General features: G+C 56.8%; 1 protein-coding gene across 3 annotated transcripts; it reads left to right on the top strand.

The window, feature by feature from the left end:
- Nucleotides 1-277: 277 nt before the first annotated feature.
- LOC119096817 (pescadillo) lies at nucleotides 278-16,649 on the top strand. 3 transcript variants are annotated; one of them, XM_037219775.1, is made up of 13 exons: nucleotides 278-351; nucleotides 2,705-2,839; nucleotides 3,716-3,949; nucleotides 4,335-4,444; nucleotides 5,095-5,192; nucleotides 5,798-5,961; nucleotides 6,323-6,455; nucleotides 6,968-7,206; nucleotides 7,680-7,843; nucleotides 9,106-9,272; nucleotides 12,369-12,544; nucleotides 15,579-15,694; nucleotides 16,367-16,649. In XM_037219775.1, exons 2-13 carry the CDS (start codon nucleotides 2,810-2,812, stop codon nucleotides 16,515-16,517), a joined length of 1,782 nt encoding a protein of 593 aa, XP_037075670.1. In that variant the 5' UTR covers nucleotides 278-351; nucleotides 2,705-2,809; the 3' UTR covers nucleotides 16,518-16,649. The 3 variants fall into 3 exon arrangements, with proteins under 3 accessions (XP_037075670.1, XP_037075671.1, XP_037075672.1); XM_037219776.1 differs by having other exon boundaries at nucleotides 283-363; XM_037219777.1 differs by lacking the exon at nucleotides 278-351 and adding an exon at nucleotides 535-650.
- Nucleotides 16,650-17,763: the final 1,114 nt, after the last annotated feature.

Raw genomic sequence — 17,763 nt, 5'->3', positions numbered from 1 at the left:
GGGAAATATACAACATGAACTCGATAGGTTGTCAAGCTGCGTCAGCTGGCTGCTGGGAGGCTGCGGCTATACTGCATTATGCTTTCTCTGCTCAACACTGGAACGGTAATAAATGCGTATATCTAAAGATCAGTTTTACGTTAAAATGTAAGCCTGCATGGCTTACTATACCACAGAAGGTACCCAAATTTGAAGCGGTTGGCATGCTAATAAATTAGCTACGGTATCCTAATACTCTCTGGCACATTTGTCTCCGATCGGTCATTTCGGTCTTCTCACGAAGTTCACACGTGTGTAGGGAAGTGCCGTAGGATGTGTGGTCGGTGTCCTGGGGTTTTTCTGGGATTTGGTGTGAGTATATGGGTACGTCATATAAAAGGCATCTTAAGGCATTGTCATCTAGAATTTGTTACTTTTGGAGAAGAGAAATTGTTTTGTGTAGCGTGCCCATTAATGCCCTTGATATAGGATAACCATGGCAATCAAAATAAGTTGTTGAGAGTGATTTTAAGTGTATTGATTTGTGTGTTGTCAACTTTGTCTGCTGTCAACAAGCATACACAAATGAACTGAATAAAAATGCAAGTTGATATCAGCCAGAAATTAGTTTTATCATGTTTTTTATTGCAAGTGCTGCTGTTAACAGATAGGTGAGTGGAGTTGATGCTTAACATATGGGCTGTTCTAAGTTAGATTAAGTTTGCTAAGTGCATGGCAAGTGGCAGTAGGAACTGTGTAAGTATCAGCAACTCACAACTGCTGCTGTGATAGAAGTAGGCTAGACAGGATGAGATAAAGTAAGGCTTCTTTAGGTTAGGCATAGTTAGGCTACTTTCATGGAAATAAGCATTGGTATTTTGTAACAAACAGTGACAAAATGTTTATTTTTCCTGACTCCATCTTAACAGAAGCCAGAGATATGTCTTTTGCATTTGGCTTGGCGATGGGCTGATGTGTAGGAGTCCAAGGTTGTTTTTTGTTCTAGGTATTTTATGCTTGTTGATTTTTCTGTTGTTTTTTTTGTTATTGAATCCCTTCACTTTTTTGTGTTAAAAGTGCTGTGGATGGGAAGTGCAAAGTTCAGCATCAAATTATTGGTGTTAATAATTTGTTATGCTTGCTACTCTGTCATGAAATTACTATGCTTTAATGCATTCTGTTTCACTTAAATGGCCTAAGGTGCAAAAAAAAACAAAACAGTTTTGTCAGGTTTCTGATATTACATTCATTCCAGCTTGAAATAAATGTCTTTGTTTGCTAAAGCATCAGTCACAAGCTCATAAGTTACCCCTTTTGTGAATTGATTTTTTCACTCCCACATAGTCTTTTTGTGACAGAATTTTGCCCTCATACTCTAGTTCAAAAGCAATTCTAGCTCCCTGGCTTGTTGCATCTATCTGCTGCATTTATATGTGCTTTGTGAAACTGGTTATGCTGATGTATGATCAGTTGTTTAAAACATGTTATTGACTCCAACTGTTTGTGAGGTGTCTTATCTATTGTTTGTATTCTTGTTGTATGAGGCAAGTTTGTCCTGTCACCACTTCTAGATGTGTGATTGCAAAAATATGCATGTTATGCTGAAGATGTTTCGAGCAGCAAGGTCATTCCCACAACAACGTCAGTGCATGTGCCCGCATGATGTAACAGTGAGCATAGAGCACTGGAGTTCGGTATATGGCCTCCATCATTTACGTTGTGTGGGAAGCCAATGGTTCTTAGTGGTATGATGTCGCAAGCTTGATATCAGGCAGGTCAAAATTCTGGTGAGGCTCCTGATTTCTGGCACTTTTAAAAGAGTCTGGTGAACCATTGTAAAAAGTGCCATGGATTTGGCACTCTTGTAGACATTCAATGCCTGATCCCTTCAGATTTTTGTCTTTTAAGTTCAAACAATTGATATAGCTATGGTTTCTGACTTTTCTTTCAGTCATAGAAGGTAAACTTGATAATAAACAGTAAGCCACATCCCTCATTAATAATTTGGTTATATAAATATATACAGCAATTGTATTTGGGAGCACTTGCACCTGCAGGCATCCCTTTCTGAACCCTGTACCCCCTCCCCTTGCCAAGGCCTTGGGCGTGGTCTAACATGAATGCAAACCATGCCTTCAGGTGTTTGACACTTATGCTTCTTGATCATATGCATGGAATAACACACACACCATTTTGGAAGTTCTTATTCTTTTGGTGCCTGAGGTAAGGATGGATAGCAACACCAGTGTCCACATGGGCTAGTATTATACATAAAGATATACCTTTTGAGGCCTGTAGGAAAACAAAATAATTTCTAATTTGCCATAGATATACTTTTTAAGAGCCACATGAAGACAAAACAATTTATAAAGTGCATGCCTACTTGAACTGCCTGTGATGTAATTTCTAAATTGCATGCCTTATTCAGCTACTTGTGATGCTATTAAATCAATGATGGAAAATTGCCCACAAGCCCTCAGTTAGCCTCCTATCCTTGAAACATTGAGTTGTGCATTCATTAGCTAGGGACATGTTTCTCTAACAAAGTTCTATGGTGCAGGATGGCAATTATGATATATCACTGCCTTCTTTGTGGATGACATCAACCATTTAAGAAGTTCACAGCCTTTTTGTTAGGATCAGTTATCATAAGGTGGTTGTATGGACAAGTGGTTTTCTGTGATGCTTGATGGTGATTATGATATATTGCTGTCTTTCTTTACAGATGACATCACCCATTTAAGAACTTCACAGCCTTTTTGTTAGCATCAGTTATCATTGGGTGGTTGTGTGTACAAGTGGTTCAAGCTGTTACTGAAGCTTTTCCAAGATGACAGGTTCTGGGAAAATGAAGAAAAAGGTAAGGATGTGCTGGTGAATAGCACAGGGATACAGACAGTAGTTCTCAGTGTATCTTACATGTATATGAACAACAACTAAAGATGTGCTTTTCAGCAGTCAGCACCTTTTCAGTTTGGTGCAATGTTATGTTATTTTATTGCCTGCAAGGACATGGAAAAATTGACTTTTGGACCAAGGTGAAAAAGAGCTCCAAGAGGGCAGAACCGAAAAGAAGGGACTACTCTGAGAAAGCAAGCATGCTTTTGATAGTTTAGTTGGGTGTTTTCATGAAAGTGGGTGTGATTGGATAAGGAGAAGATTAAGAGAAGACCAAGTCAGGGTTGAAATGAGAATTTTGAAAAAAAGAACAAAATTAAGATAAGGACAAATAAGGGTTGACCATATTTATGTCAGGTTCACATGTCCAGGCTTTGTATCAAGCCTAAGTGTTTGAGGCACCTTATACCAAGAGGGAAGTGTGGAATAAGTTGGCTTGCATTGCATGTGTTATCTTCTTCAGTGTGAATGTAAGTACAGGTAAATTGTAACAAGTACAGCGCTACCATTTGCATGGCTAAAGCTGAGGCATCAAGTTATTGAAACATGATGCTCAAATCATAAAGCATTTCCAGAAAACAAACCCTATTGCAACTGTTGATGGCAATCTAAAAGTGTTCTTCAAACACTGTTGTTTTGCATCTGTGGATAGGTTTGCACACTGAGTCATTAAAATTCATGTCATGAATACATGCTGGTGGGCGCCATACGACCAACGTAGTCGGTGCGCCCCAAAGCCCAAATCATCATCATCATCATCACATGCTGGCATCCAATCTGCAGGCCTGTCCTGTATGCCCCTGACTGTCCGCTGACGCGGCGCGCTTCCTTCGGACAGTATGCCTCTGGCGAGGCCTCCTGGTACATGACGCGGAAGCAGGCGCTGGACAAGCTGCAGGTGAACCTGCGCGACTTCCGCCGCCTCTGCATCCTCAAGGGCATCTACCCGCGCGAGCCCGTTAAGCGCACGCGCGCCCAGAAGGGCTCCACGGAGAAGAAGACGCTCTACTACAAGAAGGATATCCAGTTTTTGCTCCATGAGCCACTCATTTGGAAGATGTGGGACATGAAGGTGAGCAGATATGATTTTTATGTCAACTGTCCTGGATGGTGCAGTTGGAGCTTTTGCATGGTTGGTTAGTTTATTGAAAGGAGGTGCTGCATGCTCCTTTGCATTCTGCAGTGCACCTTCCATCAGCAAATGCACTGCAGATTTGACGCAGTTTCAGCCTCATAACATTATCTGTTGTGGTTGGCCGCAACCATGTACACCTTGCTACTAAATTTGGATGATGATCTGCAATGAGCCTATCTCGGATGTTGTGTGTGCTGCAATGAGCCTATCTCGGATGTTGTGTGTGAGTGAAGCATGCCAGTTCATTTGGCAGTAACTGTCCGGTGTCTCACCGTGATGACGTGTGCTCCCCACCTAACCACGTGACGTCGGCCCGTTTCAGTCCCGGCACAAGAAGATCCAGAAGTCAAAAGGGAAGCGCGACTTCGATAGTGTGAAGCGGCTCCACGCAGGCCGGCCAAAGTACGACCTGGACCACCTCATCAAGGAGAGGTGAGAGTGTCAGCACCTTGCGACTGAAGGAAGTATTGTTTGATGGCGCGTCGGATCTGGTTCTGATCGGCGGATCGGGTCTGGCTCTGAACGACAGTTCGGATATGGATCTGAGCAGCAGTTCGGATCTGGATCTGGTCGGGGATTTGAACCTGCACTCTCGCTCTGCATACGTGTAGGCCGAAGCTGAGTATGCAAGACACCGTTCATAGTGCACGTGGCTGATCACATTGCGGGCTGATTTTCTCATTTTCCCGGAAAAAGAATATGCTATTCCAATGGCAGCGCCGCCATTTCTCGTAAGCTATTTCCCCGCTGGCACGAGGTGCGCAACAAGCTTCCCACGCGAGATCGTCGCCGTTTATTGTCCTAATATGGCCCGTTCAGTGGCGAGCGGGAGACCGCCACCATTCCTGGATTGGGAAACCTCCAGACCCTCACGGCGTCTTCTCGCACCGTGTAACAATGGCGCGTTTGCCACCGGGCCCTCGGCCAGTGCGTTGTTTACCGATGGACTTCGATGCTAAGACTATCACCATCGCCTTCACCGTTGGAAGCTGGGCTGAGAAAGTATCCTGCGGCGGGATTTGATCTCACGTGTTTCGAACATAAGCCCAGCACCCTTCACCACTCTTCACTCGCTCGGCCAGGTACCCGACCTTCTCCGACGCGCTCAACGATCTGGACGACCCGCTGTCGCTCTGCTCGCTGTTCGCCATCATGCCAGCCATCACTAAAATATCAGACGGTGGGTACAACAGCGGCGCTGGCTGCTACTGACTCGTGATCGTGCGGAGAACAATCCTGAAAGGCCGTGAATGTCTCCCAATCCTGAACAGATGTATGCGCGCAAAGCTGGTCACTGATGTGGTTTTCTCTGTTGGCATTGACGGTGGAAATGGTACGTCGTTTACCGCCATATCGGCATTGGGATGGGCGGACTGGAGGGGCTGGCGGCACCGGGCACAAAACGGGAAGGGTGCGTAGGGTACTTGCAGGCCACCACCCGCCCAGTTTGGAATATATGGGATGTGGAGTTGGTTTATGGACATTGTCATTACATTAACATAAGTAAAGCTGTAAGTCGCTAAGCTGGGGTACGAGTAGGCAGTCACGCTTTTATCTCTAGCGATCGCCACGACGCTGTCTGGGCTTGGGGGGAGGGGCCGGTGACCGTGACACCGGCGGACGGCCCTCCCTCCGTCCCGCCCGTGACTGTGGTGTCTTCGGACAGTCCTTATCTCATCCCCACCCACCCACCGACCCTCGCCGCCGCCGCCCCTCTCCGCCGTAACCGTGGTCTCTGCTGCGGTCCTGACCCTGGTGCTGACCGGCCTGGCGCTCCTCCCCCAGCGATCGTGGCCGACTGCCGACGTCTGACGGTGGAGTTCATGCACTACGTGATCGAGGCGCGCGCCCTGCGCAAGGCCTTCATATCCATCAAGGGCTACTACTTCCAGGCGGAGGTGCAGGGCTGCGTCGTCACCTGGGTGGTGCCGCACCACTTCGTCTACACGGTGAGCGTGCTGGCGGCGAGCTGGTCAGCAGAGAGCGCCGCTCAGACGGGCGAGGGGGAGGGGGGGGGGGGGCGGAGGCAGGGGGAGTGGCGTTGTGATCTCCACGTCGTGAGGCAGTTGTGTTTTTGCGATGAGGCGGACGTTGGCGTCGGTTTTGTCCCGGTCCCGCTGACGTGCGGACGGAGCTAACGGGGCACGTCTGTGATTTCGACGCATAGTTGCAGGGGACTGGTTGCAGATGTTTGTCTGCTTCTGCTATCACGTGCGCCTGTCGCTGAGGCTGTTGCAGCGTTTCTGTATGCGGTGTTGTAAGCCCCGGAAACCCGACCGTCATATTCATCGGGTCGCCGGTGCTTTTCAGAGGCCGGAGAACGTGGACATGAAGGTGATGTCCATCTTCTCCGAGTTCTACACTACCCTGCTGGGCTTCATCAACTACCGACTCTACCACACTCTGAACCTCATCTACCCGCCCAAGCTGGCGCTGACTGGAGGTAGCTGTCACGGGTGTTGACACACGGGCGGTGGTGCTCATCACCCAGCCGACTGCGTGACTGCGTGACTGTGCCGAGGCGACTCACCCAGCAGACTGCGTGACTGTGCCTAGGCGACTCACCCAGCAGACTGCGTGACTGCTGACTGTGCCGAGGCGACTCACCCAGCAGACTGCGTGACTGTGCCTAGGCGACTCACCCAGCCGACTGCGTGACTGCTGACTGTGCCGAGGCGACTCACCCAGCCGACTGCGTGACTACGTGCCGAGGCGACTCACCCAGTCGACTGCGTGACTGCGTGAATGTGTGCCAAGCTGACTGCGCCTTGTGCCGGAGCCGCACGCCCGGTCAGCACTGGCGGCGTGAGACCGCGCCGCGCCGTACCCATGACGTGTGACGCGTGACGCCGCCGCTGCGTGACGCGTCTAGCGTGACGGGCGCGTCCGTGGCGCTTGCCGGCCGGCGTTGGTCCCGCGCCGCCGCCTCTGACCCGGCCCGCCCGTCCCCCGCAGCGACGCCGTCGGACGGCTGCCTGTCAACGGCCGAGCTGGAGGCGGAGCGCGTGGCGGCTCTGAACACGCCGCTCGGCCGGCTCCGGCTGCCCGAGCAGCCGGAGGCCGACGACGAGGCCGAGCTGGCGCTGATGGCGGCCGCCGTCGGCGACGATCTAGAGGAGGCGCGCCGCCGCCGCCAGCGTACGCGGCGCCTGCAGCGGCTCTTCGACGGGTGCCGCTTCTTCATCGGCAGAGAGGTGCGAGTGGGAGACCAGGCGCCAGTCATGGCGGGGTGGCACGGCGACCGAGTGGGGATGGGGGTGGGCGCGACCGGTGCGGTGGAGGCTGGCTGTGATCAAGCCTCGGCCTACATGGAGGGGGCAAAGGGGTCGGCTTGGTGGCCGACCCTGAAGGGTCAGGAATTTGCCTAAGATGTCGCAATATATCTGTCTGTCTGGAGAGATGGGCAGGTTCGGAATCTGGCCATTTGAGGTCATGCTTGGACGGTTCGGGAAACACTGGGAATCGTGTCGTCTGTCCGCAGCGCGCTTGTGGTTTGTGCGATGTTGCGCTACCATTGTGGTCGGCAGTGACGTCAGGGGTGTCTGGCACGGCCGACTGTGGTTTGCCATGTTTGTAGGCTTGCAGAGCTTCTGCCTGTGAATGTGGTGCGCTGCGTTGAGACCGTCTTGGCGCGGTCGGTCGGTACTCAGCCCCCCTGCCGCCGCAGGTGCCCCGGGAGCCGTTCGTGTTCGTGATCCGCGCACTCGGAGGCACCTGCTCCTGGGATGCCACGTGCGCTCCGGGCGCCACCTACTCGGAGGCGGACGAAACGATAACTCACCAGCTGATCGACAGGCCCGTGCCGGAGGCTTCCAAGAAGTACACGTCCAGGTATGGCGGCTTGTGGGTACCGCGGCGTCCCGGTCCCTGGGGCATGGAGAAAGTGGCCGCAGCATGGGCGTATTGGATGGATAGGCGTGTTAGGTGGATGAGGTTGTAATGCTCGACTGCCAAACAAGTAGACCGTAGAAGGGCTTGTTTGAACATGTCCGTGTTCCTGGGACATTTTTAGATACGTGTTCGGGTCTTCTAATACGGCGAATTCATTTTCTAGTGGGTGGTGCTGCCTCTGCCGTAGATGCTGTTTTCACGGGATCGTAGTAGTTGTGTATCACTGTCGTAATCTTTGTATTAGTTCGTGGTTTCCACATCCTGGTGGGAAACAATGTGACATAAAAAGTGATAGAGCGCTAACGTTTACATTGATTTTGCGTCATCAAACGCGGGAGCATCATGCGCTGTAAAAGCTGCACTGCCCGTGTGCTCTGGAGCACAAAAAGACATGCTGGGTCGACTCAGCTATATTAGTTGACATATTTGATATTGTGGGAAGGCTCAATGGCATGATGCAACTGGAGTGTCTGCTCAGAATACTGTGTAGGTCGTTATAGCTCAGTTTGTGCTCACGAGCGTTGTTCCACATTTTTTAGTTGTATGGGGAATGTCAGTCGCAGTTGTATTCCTAGGAGAATAACTGGCCTTATGGTCATATCACGTGAGTTATAAAGCCTATACTTACACAGTTGCTGTAGAGCTTTGCTTGTCCGTTCGCCAGTATCGCGGTCTGGTGGTTAAATGACCCGCTGAACGTCTCGGATCGTACGACGTCGCAGTGGCCCGTTGTTCCGGAGTCGATGAAAAACGTGCAGGCAGCCGGACTCGAACCCGCGAGATGAACGCGCACTCAGTTCGCCGCTGTAAATCGGGGCATTGGCCCCCGTCACCACCATTGCTGTGTCGGCAAGCCGAAATGCATTGTCCGTATCATCAGGTTGATTGACGCTGTCAGTCAGGGTGGTTATGACCAAAAACTGTGCCCCCGTCATGTAGTACGTCGTTTGCGTGAGCGGTTGTCTGCGCGGGCTGCCGCGCGTGCAGTGTCGTCAGCTGTCGTCTGTTTCATGGTCACTGACCTGGCCGTAGCGTCGCATGCCCCGGTATCACGGACAACCCGGCTCGCTTCCAATGGCGCACCTGGAATACGCGTGCAGTACGGTGTATTACACCACTGCACAATCCAACGCGACAGAGTACGCGCGTGCAGGGTCGGCCTGGGCGTCCGGCCCGGCTGCTGACACGCCCGGTGCCGGCAGGTACTATGTGCAGCCGCAGTGGGTGTTCGACTCGCTGAACCTGGGTGCTCTGCGCCCCGTGCAGCTGTACTTCCCGGGGGTGGAGCTGCCGGCCCACCTGTCGCCCTTCAAGGAGGAGGAGGTCACCTGGGGCGAGTACGTGCCGCCCGACAAGCTGAAGCTGCTCGGTGAGTGGTGCTCTCCGGTCCGGCTCTGGCGTGCGGTGGAGGCGGCTGGCGGCGGCGGAGGTGGACCCCGGGGTGCGCGGAGGGGGCGGCGGCTGCCGGGGGGTGTGGTTTGATGTGGATGGCGGTGGCCGAGTGTGTGGTGTTGTGCAGGTGTGACTGTCGACCAGGTGAAGCGTCGCCGGTCTGCACTGCGTGCTGCAGCTGCTGTAAAGGCTTGCGGAGACCGTCTCTACTGCGGGGTACGCTTGGTTCATTTGGCATGGAGTGGAGAAGGCGTCGTCTGCGGCTTTGCGACTCATTCAGCTGCCGAGGCCTGTGAGACGTCCCTACCTCTCATCCCCGATAGGCAGCGGCGGGCACCTGCGTGAAATCCCACTCCAGTACGTTCTGGTTTCTCAGACACGCAGTGGTTGACGCAGACGCGTTAACCACTACACTGCCAGCACCTCGGGGCGTGAAGTACGACAGCTGGCATTCAGACCAGCCGAATTGCCGTGCGCGGCCACCGTGACGTCATTGAGGATTGGACACGCGCCAGCGCATGCCGTTGTTGCAAATGCGCCAACTGTATGCACATCGCGTGTACGGCGGACGACCGGTCTACAGGCAGTTGCTGCTGCCGGGCCGCTGTATCGGCGATCGTCAGCGCAAAAGCGCAGGTGATGTTGAGCCACGTGCCGGCCATCCGATTCTCCAATGACGTCACGGCGACTGCGCGGTCGTCACAGTCAAAGTGTCGCTGTCACGCCGTTTGGGGGACCAGCGGGCACCCTCCGATCTCCGACCAGCCTGTGTCCTGCCTGCCCTGGCATGCGGTTGTCCTCACCTTTCTCCAGCCCCCGTCACTGACCCGTGGCCCGGTGGCGACGGTCACGTGCCGCGCTGACGTCCCCCTGATCCACGTCCGCTCCCGGGGCCGCAGGGCCTCGGCCGCGCTGACGTCCCCCTGGTCCACGTCCGCTCCCGGGGCCACAGGGCCTCGGCCGCACTGACGTCCCCCTGATCCACGCCCGCTCTCGGGGCCACAGGGCCTCGGCCGCACTGACGTCCCCCTGATCCACGTCCGCTCCCGGGGCCACAGGGCCTCGGCCGCGCTGACGTCCCCCTGATCCACGTCCGCTCCCGGGGCCACAGGGCCTCGGCCGCACTGACGTCCCCCTGATCCACGCCCGCTCTCGGGGTCACAGGGCTTCGGCCGCGCTGACGTCCCCCTGATCCACGCCCGCTTCCGGGGCCGCAGGGCCTCGGCTGCGCTGACGTCCCCCTGGTCCACGTCCCGGGGCCGCAGGGCCTCGGCCGCGCTGCTCACGCGGCAGCTTCCGCCGGCGTGAGGTGCGCCGACATGTTTGCCGGCGCGGCTCGTGCGGCGCCGTATTGATCACGGCGTGCGGAGGAATTTCAGTTAATGGGGTGCGCGGGGTACGGCCCGCTGCCGCCGCGCGGAACGCTGCAGTTCGCAGCGATTAGTTTGCACGGGAAACCCGCTGCGCATTTCGAGGAAAGCCAGGCCGCAAAGCAAGGACGACACGCGCCGGGCCGTCGGGTTGTTTATTGCATATCACGTACGTATGTCTCGTACGTGTCCATGCAGCGGGAATTCGAAGATGATGTGCGTTTGGCACAGGTTGACTCCTGTGGGTGGTGCTTCGAACCTGATTTGTGCTGAAGTTGGTTGGTCATATACCGGATTTATAATCCTACGTTCGTGCATCAAGTCTGAGTGGTCTTTATCTGTAGTTATATTGTATTGTTCTGATAGGTTAGGCTTTCAACTTGGCTTGGGCTAGGTAAGATTAGATTACAGTACATTACTTCAGGTCAGGTCTAGTGACATCAGGTTGGGTTGGACGTGCATGCCCACCATCTGTTGTTGCAGTATGCAGTTAGCTCACAGTGTGCGAGCGCAGTATCCTCAGTGTGATGGTAAATATGTTGACCATTAACCCGGCGAGCATTGGCCAAACACGCAATCATTATGCTATCAAGAGCGGTTCGTATCGAATATTTCCACCTTCAGTCACCCTTGATGAAGCCACGCCGCTAAATGTGTTGCCTCGTCTTTCGGCCGTATTTTGACGAAGGGACAGACCGTTTAAGGTATGTAACCATTATCACAGGGAGCTATATAAGTAATGCCCGAGTTACAGTTGGAACCTTGCAGTGGACTGCCTTGCGGTAAGGGTCATATTCACCCGAACTTATTGCTTGCTGGTCCACTGGCTGGTGCCGCAGCAGAGGGCGGGCCTCTCGCCGCGGGAGTGGCCGGGGTTGAACGTCTCGGGAGGTGTGAGATGCCAGGGGACCGTCTCGGGAGGTGTGAGGTGCCAGGGGACCGTCTCGGGAGGTGTGAGGTGCCAGGGGACCGTCTCGGGAGGTGTGAGGTGCCAGGGGACCGTCTCGGGAGGTGTGAGGTGCCAGGGGACCGTCTCGGGAGGTGTGAGGTGCCAGGGGACCGTCTCGGGAGGTGTGAGGTGCCAGGGGACCGTCTCGGGAGGTGTGAGGTGCCAGGGGACCGTCTCGGGAGGTGTGAGGTGCCAGGGGACCGTCTCGGGAGGTGTGAGGTGCCAGGGGACCGTCTCGGGAGGTGTGAGGTGCCAGGGGACCGTCTCGGGAGGTGTGCGGCGCCAGGGGACCGTCGCCGTCGTCCGCCGCCGGTCGCCGCCCAGTTGCCGCGCCGCCGCAGGGGCGGATAAGCACGTTGGTCGCGCGTGCACGCGTCCGGCTGACCACCCAGATCGGTGCGTCCGGCTGACTTCTGACCCGTGGGTCCAGCTGACTTCTGACCGGTGCGTCCGGCTGACCTCCCCGACCTGTGGGTCCGGCTGACCTCTCTGACCCGTGCATCCGGCTGACCACCCAGACCGGTGGGTCCAGCTGACCTCCCTGACCTGTGAGTCCGGCTGACCTCCCTGACCCATGCGTCCGGCCGACCTCCCTGACCCATGCGTCCGGCTGACACCCTTGACCCGTGCGTCCGGCTGACCTCTCTGACCGGTGCGTCCGGCTGACCTCCCTGACCCATGCGTCCGGCTGACCTCCCTGACCCGTGCGTCCGGCTGACTTTCCTGACCTGTGCGTCCGGCGCCGCTTTGACAGGGCAGCTGCAAGAGACGGAGCCGGCTGGGGACGGCGAGGCGCCGGATGAGAGCGAGGACGAAGGCGAGGAAGAGGAAGAGGATGATGCGTCCGAGGAGGCGGTCGAGGAGGACGAGGATAGCGGCGACGATGAGCAGGAAGAGATGGAAGACGAGCCATCCGAGCAGTCGGCAAAGGTAAGGGAAGAGAGATGGTCTGGATCTGTTTCTGGAGGCGAAGTTGAGGGCTGCCGAGAATTCGGCTGCGTTCTAATTACCCCCGACCCGGGCCCCAGCCCAGTGTTGCTCACTCAGTCCAGTGCTGTCGTACTATCTCACCTTATTCACTTTTGTTCAATCCTCAGCTGATCGATTTTGTTATCTCGGACCGTCGGGGTGTGACCGGTCAGACGTGTGACATAATTGGCTATCATGCGTCCATAATGAGGGACTGCATCCGCCGTAAGGTAACCGTTGGCCGTGATACGCCTGATGGCGGCGCGCCACCGGGCTCAAACGGTCGGTTGCTTCAACGAACCCGCGTACCTCCCACACCGCGAAGCCCAGAACACCCCGCAAGACTCGGCAATGCCGCGTGCTGACACAAATGCACCCGGCCCAGTCGCCGCAGATCGCACACCCGGGAGGGTTGCACTGGACGCAGGATGGCTTGGCGCGTTGCTCTCGGCGCGTGACGTACGGAGCAGTTGCCTACCTCGACGCACGTGCGATCGATGTTGCTCGCCTGGCGCCGAGACATGTGCTATGTCTGTCAGGCGAGACACACCGTTGCGTCGGCTCCACGTCAGCCGGGCAGTACGAGTGCCGAATGCGCTGAATGGGCGGTCGGCGCGTGTCAATACCGGGGTCGTGCCGTCGCCGTCCATCGTCAGAACGGCGAGGAATTCACGGGCGGTGGGAACCGGACCGACACATTCAGTCTACAGGTCCCTCGCGCGAGCGGGCGGTGCGGCCGCTGCTCGTGCCAGCCGCGGTCCTTGGTGGCGGTGCGGCCGCTGCTCGTGACAGCCGCGGTCGTCGGCCGGTGCGGCCGCTGCCCATGCCAGCCGCGGTCCTCGGCCGGTGCGGCCGCTGCTCGTGCTAGCCGTGGTCCTCGGCGGGCGGTGCGGCCGCCGCTCGTGCCAGCCGCGGTCCTTGGCGGCGGTGCGGCCGCCGCTCGTGCCAGCCGCGGTCCTCGGCGGGCGGTGCGGCCGCCGCTTGTGCCAGCCGCGGTCCTCGGCGGCGTTCCTCGCACGACGTGACTGCGCTGCGTTGCCGAGCCGTTCGGTCGCCGCGCCGGCCGCCGCCAGCGGAGCGTGACCGACCTCTGACGTCCCGCCGTAGGGTCGATAGTGTCGCCACGATGGCGCGACAGATAAGGTGTGGGGCCGCCGCCGCCGGCCGGCGCACGGTACACCCGGACCTCTGACGGACCACTGACGGCACACTGACGGAACACTGACGGACCCTCAGCCGTGGCGTGGGGCCGCCGCCGCCGGCCGGCGGACGGTACACGTGGACCTCTGACGGACCACTGACGGACCCTCAGCTGTAGTGTGGGGCCGCCGCCGCCGGCCGGCGGACGGTACACGTGGACCTCTGACGGACCACTGACGGACCCTCAGCTGTAGTGTGGGGCCGCCGCCGCCGGCCGGCGGACGGTACACCCGGACCTCTGACGGAACACTGACGGAACACTGACGGACCCTCAGCCGTGGTGTGGGGCCGCCGCCGCCGGCCGGCGGACGGTACACGTGGACCTCTGACGGACCACTGACGGACCCTCAGCTGTAGTGTGGGGCCGCCGCCGCCGGCCGGCGGACGGTACACGTGGACCTCTGACGGACCACTGACGGACCCTCAGCTGTAGTGTGGGGCCGCCGCCGCCGGCCGGCGGACGGTACACCCGGACCTCTGACGGACACTGACGGAACACTGACGGACCCTCAGCCGTGGCGTGGGGCCGCCGCCGCCGGCCGGCGGACGGTACACCCGGACCTCTGACGGACCACTGACGGACCCTCAGCTGTGGCGTGGGGCCGCCGCCGCCGGCGGGGACGCTACACCCGGACCTCTGACGGAACACTGACGGAACACTGACGGACCCTCAGCCGTGGGGGCCGCCGCCGCCGCCGGCGGACGGTACACCCGGACCTCTGACGGACCACTGACGGACCCTCAGCTGTGGCGTGGGGCCGCCGCCGCCGGCAGACTGTACACTCGGACCTCTGACGGACCACTGACGGACCCCCAGCTGCGGTGTGGGGCCGCCGCCGCCGCCGGCAGACTGTACACTCGGACCTCTGACGGACCACTGACGGACCCCCAGCTGTAGTGTGGGGCCGCCGCCGCCGGCAGACTGTACACTCGGACCTCTGACGGACCACTGACGGACCCCCAGCTGCGGTGTGGGGCCGCCGCCGCCGGCCGGCCGACGGTACACCCGGACCTCTGACGGACCACTGACGGAACACTGACGGACCCTCAGCCGTGGCGTGGGGCCGCCGCCGCCGGCCGGCGGACGGTACACCCGGACCTCTGACGGACCACTGACGGAACACTGACGGACCCTCAGCCGTGGCGTGGGGCCGCCGCCGCCGGCCGGCGGACGGTATACGTGGACCTCTGACGGACCACTGACGGACCCTCAGCTGTAGTGTGGGGCCGCCGCCGCCGGCAGACTGTACACTCGGACCTCTGACGGAACACTGACGGAACACTGACGGACCCCCAGCTGCGGTGTGGGGCCGCCGCCGCCGGCGGATGGTACACCCGGACCTCTGACGGACCACTGGCGTACCCCTAGCTGTGGTGTGGGGCCGCCACCGCCGGCGGACGATACACCCGGACCACTGACGGACCACTGACGGACCCCCAGCCGTGGTGTGGGGCCGCCGCCGGCCGTCGGACGGCCTCGCTACACGCTGAGCCGGAGCCGCTGATTCTCACGCATGTAACACGGCGGACGACAGCATTGCTCCGAACCGGAGCGGCAGCTCGGTAGCTGGTGTACGGGCTCGGCATGACTTCATTGCCCGCATTACACCCAGGAAATTACAACTTCGGATTCCTGTGACCCTGGCTGGTTGATGTGCGCAGCTCATCACTCACTGAACCCCCCCCCCCCCCCATCTCCCACCGCCCACCCTACAGAACAACAGTAATTAAGTCCCCGGGGAACGATTGTTGTTGGGCCCATGCAGACGGCTAATGAAGGGCCATTGTTCCTCAGGCCAAGATGAGGGTGACACCGGGTAAAATCGAGCAGGTCAACGACAAGAAGGAAAAGATTAAGGAGAGCAAGGAGGACTTCTGGATGCGTGCGCGCATGATCAAGAAGAAAGACAAGTGAGTGTTACGCATGTGGGCGTGGCCATTTTGGCTCAGCCGCCGGAAATTCCACGCTCCGTCTTTAGGATAAGTGTCTTTAATGTTTTCCTTAGATGGCTTTGGAATAACCGCCATTCTGATGTTAGCAGCGTAGCGTTTATCATGGTGAGTGATATCTAAGGTCGCGCGTATGTTTTGGAGCAAGTTGGCGAGACCCATCTTGATTATGGTACGTCATTGGTTCGTATCATGCGCATGTGCTTGGTCAAGTGTTGGTCTAATGACATGTTAAGGTACTTAAACTACATATATATATATATATATATATATATATATATATATATATATATATATATATACGTCTATATATACGATGATGCAGACATCTAAGTAGCGTGATCAATGGTTTCGATTGCCACCCAAGCCTGAACGGGCCGCTAAAGTGACAGGCTTTATCGCCCGCTGAATGCGGGTCGTCTGCCGCAGGACTGCGGTGATGAGAGCGACGGGTCGCGGTCGCCGCGTCACTATGGCTTTCGAGCCGGCCGATAACTGGAGAGGTTCGCCGATTTGGTTCAGCTGGAAGCGCAGGAACGGTTTGCGCTGGGATTTGGGGTGTGCCTTCGGTGCATCGCGTTTGTAATGGTGCGAAAGATTGGAATTTGAGGTGCGTTTGGTCCTCCCTCACAGGCACAAGTTCTACAAACTGTTGAAGCGCAAGAAGATGATGCAGGAGGAGGCCCGGCTGCTGACCAAGAAGCGGCAAGTGGTGGAGAAGGAGATGATGGAGAAGAAGAAGCTGCAGAAGCGGCAGCAGAAGAAGGCCTTGGCTCAGTCGTGAGGCCGCTGAAGCGAGAGCGTTTTTGACAGTGCTCCATCGTCTTGGCAAATGGAGCGGTGACGAGCGTTGTTATGTGAGCGCAGCGGAGGATAACATGCACCATCTCGAATCAATATAATTCCAACCATACAATATAGCATTTGATAAGATGGTCTGTGCTGGTGCGTGGCTGCGGGCTGCTTAGGCTTCCACATTCGTTGATCCGGCACTGAGAACGGTAGACCTGATGGAATAAGAACATCTGAGCCGCTGGCGCTCGGATCTTGGCGTAACGCCCTTTCCATAAGGTCAATGCATTTGTAAGATATGGTCTGAACTTTTCGAATAGATGGATTTCTGGGACCAGTGCCCACGCTAACCACTGTAGCGTGAGCCCAATCCCATCATCTGATCTAAAATACCAGGCCACCAGCACAATATCGCGGTGAAAGTTGACGTCTCCCACCGGTCAACACGCTCCGCCATGTCCTTCGACATCACCTGACTCGCGGCCGCAGCCACCGGTCGCAGGCTATCCCCAGCCGGGGGCAAACAGGAGCGCTTAAAGCGACTCGAACACACCCCCGCCCCGGGTGGGTGAGTCCGATGATGATGGAGCGTTACGGCACGCCGACGCCGAAGCCATCTTGGGTCAAACGGGCGGTGTAGCCAACTCAGCTGGCGGGACGGGCTTTTGTGCGGTGGGCGAGCGTTTGTGCGTTTGAGCATCTATCGCCGTCTACATCGAGCAGAGGTGCGAAGCCATATGAAATCCCAGCACCGGCTCCACGATAGCACAAACCTAGATATGGTGTCGGTTATACATTATTAGTGGAATCGGTGAGGATCGGCACCCGTTGACGGGTGCCCGGCAAAGTACCGGCGCTGCGTTACTACCTGTGTACTGTGTACAATAGTGTACTACTGCGCATTGCGCATTCCGCTACTGGTCGTCAGTCCAGGTACCGCTGTGGTACCGCCGGCACTGGTCCGGTACCGGGCTACCCAGGTCGTGGTATCAACATCTTCCATCCCCTACACAGAGGGCTTAGGCTCGCAATCCGAGGACGAATGACTTCAAAATGTGGAAAAATGGGTCCCTAAGCTAACACATGTGTTAGATGAGTTATAGCGGCATGTAGTCAGTTGGCACCGGCGCTCAGAAAACGTGCGGATGTTTGCGGGCCAGGCCCGGACACTCACACTAAAATATCGCAAAAGTTTCTGTAATTGGCGCAAGGAAATTATAGGTGTGCCACCACGGTGA

Source organism: Pollicipes pollicipes, unplaced genomic scaffold (genome assembly GCF_011947565.3).
Source record: "Pollicipes pollicipes isolate AB1234 unplaced genomic scaffold, Ppol_2.1 Scaffold_4295;HRSCAF=5057_pilon_pilon_pilon, whole genome shotgun sequence".
NCBI lineage: Eukaryota > Metazoa > Arthropoda > Thecostraca > Pollicipedomorpha > Pollicipedidae > Pollicipes > Pollicipes pollicipes.
Note: the sequence above shows the minus strand (reverse complement) of the source record. Positions and strands in the feature narration are given on the sequence as shown.

What these genes read in the sequence shown, in the direction of transcription:
- LOC119096817 (XM_037219775.1), top strand. Translation starts at nt 2,810, where the DNA reads ATGACAGGTTCTGGGAAAATGAAGAAAAAG. An exon ending in CGCACCACTTCGTCTACACG is followed by an intron (nt 5,962 to 6,322) that starts GTGAGCGTGCTG and finishes GGTGCTTTTCAG; the next exon opens with AGGCCGGAGAACGTGGACAT. An exon ending in GCTTCTTCATCGGCAGAGAG is followed by an intron (nt 7,207 to 7,679) that starts GTGCGAGTGGGA and finishes CTGCCGCCGCAG; the next exon opens with GTGCCCCGGGAGCCGTTCGT.